The sequence below is a fragment of the Gregarina niphandrodes genome, assembly GCF_000223845.1.
Source record: "Gregarina niphandrodes unplaced genomic scaffold scaffold00053, whole genome shotgun sequence".
NCBI lineage: Eukaryota > Apicomplexa > Conoidasida > Eugregarinorida > Gregarinidae > Gregarina > Gregarina niphandrodes.
The window spans coordinates 64,330-67,885 of record NW_011645820.1 but is presented as its reverse complement, the minus strand read 5'-3'; the positions used below and the strand labels follow the sequence as shown (position 1 = coordinate 67,885).

At 52.8% G+C, this 3,556-nt stretch overlaps 1 protein-coding gene across 1 annotated transcript; it reads right to left on the bottom strand.

Annotated features, from left to right (window-relative positions):
- Window positions 1-602: 602 nt before the first annotated feature.
- Window positions 603-2,885, bottom strand: GNI_165690 (hypothetical protein; the record flags this gene model as incomplete). Its single annotated transcript, XM_011134891.1, has 1 exon — window positions 603-2,885. One exon carries the CDS (start codon window positions 2,883-2,885, stop codon window positions 603-605), a length of 2,283 nt encoding a protein of 760 aa, XP_011133193.1.
- Between the last annotated feature and the right edge of the window lie 671 nt (window positions 2,886-3,556).

Sequence of the window (3,556 nt, the reverse complement as noted above, 5' to 3'; positions counted from 1 at the left end):
CGTGCTTACCTGCCTGAGTTATCGTCCCCACAAACATTTAGTCTTGGCTCCAGTCTTGCTTCATCGTACCTAAATCCCAGTCGAGCCTAACTCCCAGTCGAGCTCCATACAACTCGGATTCACCATCAACCGGGGAATGGCCTCGTTGTGCGACGATGTTCATACCTGTAACGAAGTTCCCAGAGGTTCGTCTGGAAGTGGTGACTGGCCTCGTTGTGGGGACAGCGGGCCCACTTCGGAGTCGTCGGTTGCACAATCGATCAACCGTAAAGTATTCACGGCGCTCTTCTTCGAGCACGATATGGCAATGTCAAAATGTTATTGGACTGAGGCAAACTGGGGAAGGGGGTGATGACGGACGAACCTGGCAGCCCGTCCGTCACGGGCCCCTACTAGAGTGTCATCCCTTACTGGAGAGCACGGGCTCGTTTATGGAGATGAACTACGTTTTACGTTGGGTCAAATAAACGTGAAAGGGGAGGGAAAAAAAGGAGAGGGAAAAAAAGAAGAGGCTCTCTGTTGGCTTGAGTGGCTGCTTTTGCGACGCGCGTAGCGCTAGAGCGTTCGAGGATGAACGACATGACAACTTGTGTGTGTGATGCCTAATTGCGTCGAGCCCGCTTTGACGGCATTTCGGCTTGCGCACGGTTTCTCGGAGATTCTCCGTCGTCACTTTGCGCCCCAGCCAGCCAACTGACCTGTTCGTAGAACAATTTCTCAGCTTGGAGTTGGGCCGTGGGTTTCTCAGCGTGGTCAACGGCGTCCAATAACTTTGTATTGCCCAGGAGTAGCGCATTGAGCAGCCCTTGGCATTCACCATCGAAGCCGCGAAGCAACTGCGTGAAGGAGAACGACGCACGGTTTGGGAAGCGGACGCTTCGATACTTGGAGCCGGTCTGCACCACTCGTTGTAGCACCCAGTACCAGCATCTATCCTCCGACAAGCCAGCCATCGCGCCTTCCTCCGCCATCTCCTTGAAAAGCCCCGACTCCTGCAAACCTCTCGACTGATTCTTCACTTGAATAAACACAGCACCCATTCGCCCCGGATCCAATAAATCGGCTTCTGATTCCAGCACAGCAACAGGAAGCACCAAGTCGTATGCGCGCTGGTTCAGCTTCCATGGGAATAGCGCGGCACGTCTTACGAACGCGCCATACAACGCCTTCTGTGTAAGCCTTCCTCTGAACCGAGCGAAGTGGTTAAAGTTGAGAAGGGCCCTAGTCCCAGCGCCGTTCTCAGTCGTACTGTCATCGATCCTAGTCCAGAGGCTGTTTATTGAGATCAGGGATTTTTCGAGTGGCGTGTATCCCAACATCACTAAGCACAGCCTCGCCACGGCCTCGCCAACGAGTCCAGTATCAACCGCATGTTGGCCGACAGCCCTAACCAGCTGCCGCAAAGCAACCGCCATGTTCTTACGCAAGTATCGGCAAGACGCCTCCGCCAAGTACGGCTCCGAAGGATACATCGTATAAAGCAACTCACGGTTCTTGGAAACGTGGATCAGTGTGGCCATGTGACTGTGAACGAGCTGGTCGGCCATCTCGACGCTCGGGGTCGGCTTAATGGCGGCGACACACATGACTGCAGCAATTCCCCCCAGCGCACCGACCTTCAAGTTTAGCTTGCTGTTTGCCACCGCACACAGAACAGTATTAGAGGATAAGCTCTGTGTGCAGTGCTTGGAGAATGCCATCCACAGTGGTCTGCCAAACCGGGACAGCGTATGAGAGGAATGAAGGTCTGTAAGAGGCAGCGACCAGGCGACTGTATCGGCACACACATCATGCGCGCTTACAGCAATGATGGGCGCCGGCATCCACGGTTCATCCACATGAGCCCTAGTGTACCGCCGGAGAGAGTCATCTCGGTGGAGCGAGGGGGCGAAGTTCTGCACCTTCGATTGCGTGCTAGCAAAGCAGGCTGTAATTCCCGCGACTGTGAAAGCTCGTCTGAAGAGACGGAACTTCTGAATTTCGGCTACATTGGCATCTTGCAACAGCGCGGCAGCTTCATCGCATAGAACTAAAACGTAAGGCACCGAGAAACGGGTTTTGAACCCCGCAACCGCCCGGCTTAGTGTGTTCCTAGCCGAGGCCATTGACAAGGGCGGCAGGGGCTCTTCAACCGGGTAGGACGGCGACCAGTGGTCCAGTTGGTACTGAAACCAACTGTCGGAGCTAAGGCCGATTATGCGGTCATCTGAGCAGGCCTCGGTCAGATAACCAGCCAGACACATCATTAAATGGCACACCACATCACTAGCAGTCCCTTCTCGGCAGTTGAGGATTCTTTCCAACGGGGCGAAGTTCTTGGTCCTACGGGGATAGTTATTGAGGCTCTCACCCATACTTATATATATACACATGAATTGCCTGCAAACCTCTGCGAATAACCGCGACTTGCCCCAGCCGCTTGATTGCGTTAGAGCTCCTACTGAGGTACTAGCCTCGTCATCAGCGGCCCCTTGCATAATTGCTACAAACTGGGCAGGCGAGGTACATCCTGGTCGCTGAATATACACGTCATTGAACGCCGCCTGACTATCGACTATCACCTCAGTAGGCTCTGTAGGAAGGGCACCCGGCGTCTCAATCGGCATCCGAGACCGGCTGGCTAGTTGCTCCGCCAACTTCTTCAACTCCGCCTCCTTCTCCTCTACTACCTTCTTCATCTCCGCCTCCTTCTCCTCTACCACCTTCTTCATTTCCTCCTCCTTCTCCTCTACCACCTTCTTCATAACCTGCTCCTTCTCCTCTACCACCTTCTTCATTTCCTCCTCCTTCTCCTCTACCACCTTCTTCATTTCCTCCTCCTTCTCCTCTACCACCTTCTTCATTTCCTCCTCCAGCTTCTTCAGTTTATCCGCCATCCTCATCATTTCCGATCTCGACGTTGCCTAAAATAGAACACAGTGGCAGGAACGTACTCATAAGGGATGAAACGAAAGGGGATGGGTCCCGTAGGAGTGGCGGATAGGTTACCATATTCGTCCTGGTGAGATTAAAATTAGCCCGGATTTTCGAGGTGTGTTTGAAATGCAAACACGTTACAAGTAACAGGGTTTTTCGCACACGTCTGTCCCCGAGGTCTTGATCTCATATCCTCAGGGGGCTAGGTCCAGAATGCTACAAGAGATTTTCTTGCTTCCTACAAAACCTCTGCCAGTGATCGAGAACCGAACAAATTTATGTCGTAGTTCTTTCCCAGCGGCGGCAAGAATTACGGAACAACTGGTGAACGACCAAAGAGTAATGATCCGGAGCCGGCCAATGCCGGAAAGGGCAGGTACAATTTTTAGTATGACGGAATACGGGCTTGGGCACCTCCCGTCCTACGAGGTACTCGGACGTGTCGATGCGTTTTTCGGAGATACAAGCGTTGACACTGTGTTTCTGTTCCACACGACCAAATCACGACCTAATTTGGTTTTCCTGTTTTGTGTCTGGGCTGTTCCAACGTCCTGGAAAACTGTGTCTGAGTGTTCCAAGATGCGGGAAAACTGTGCCTTAAGTGTGTCTTGACTGTATCAAACGATTCAGCTGCATCTAG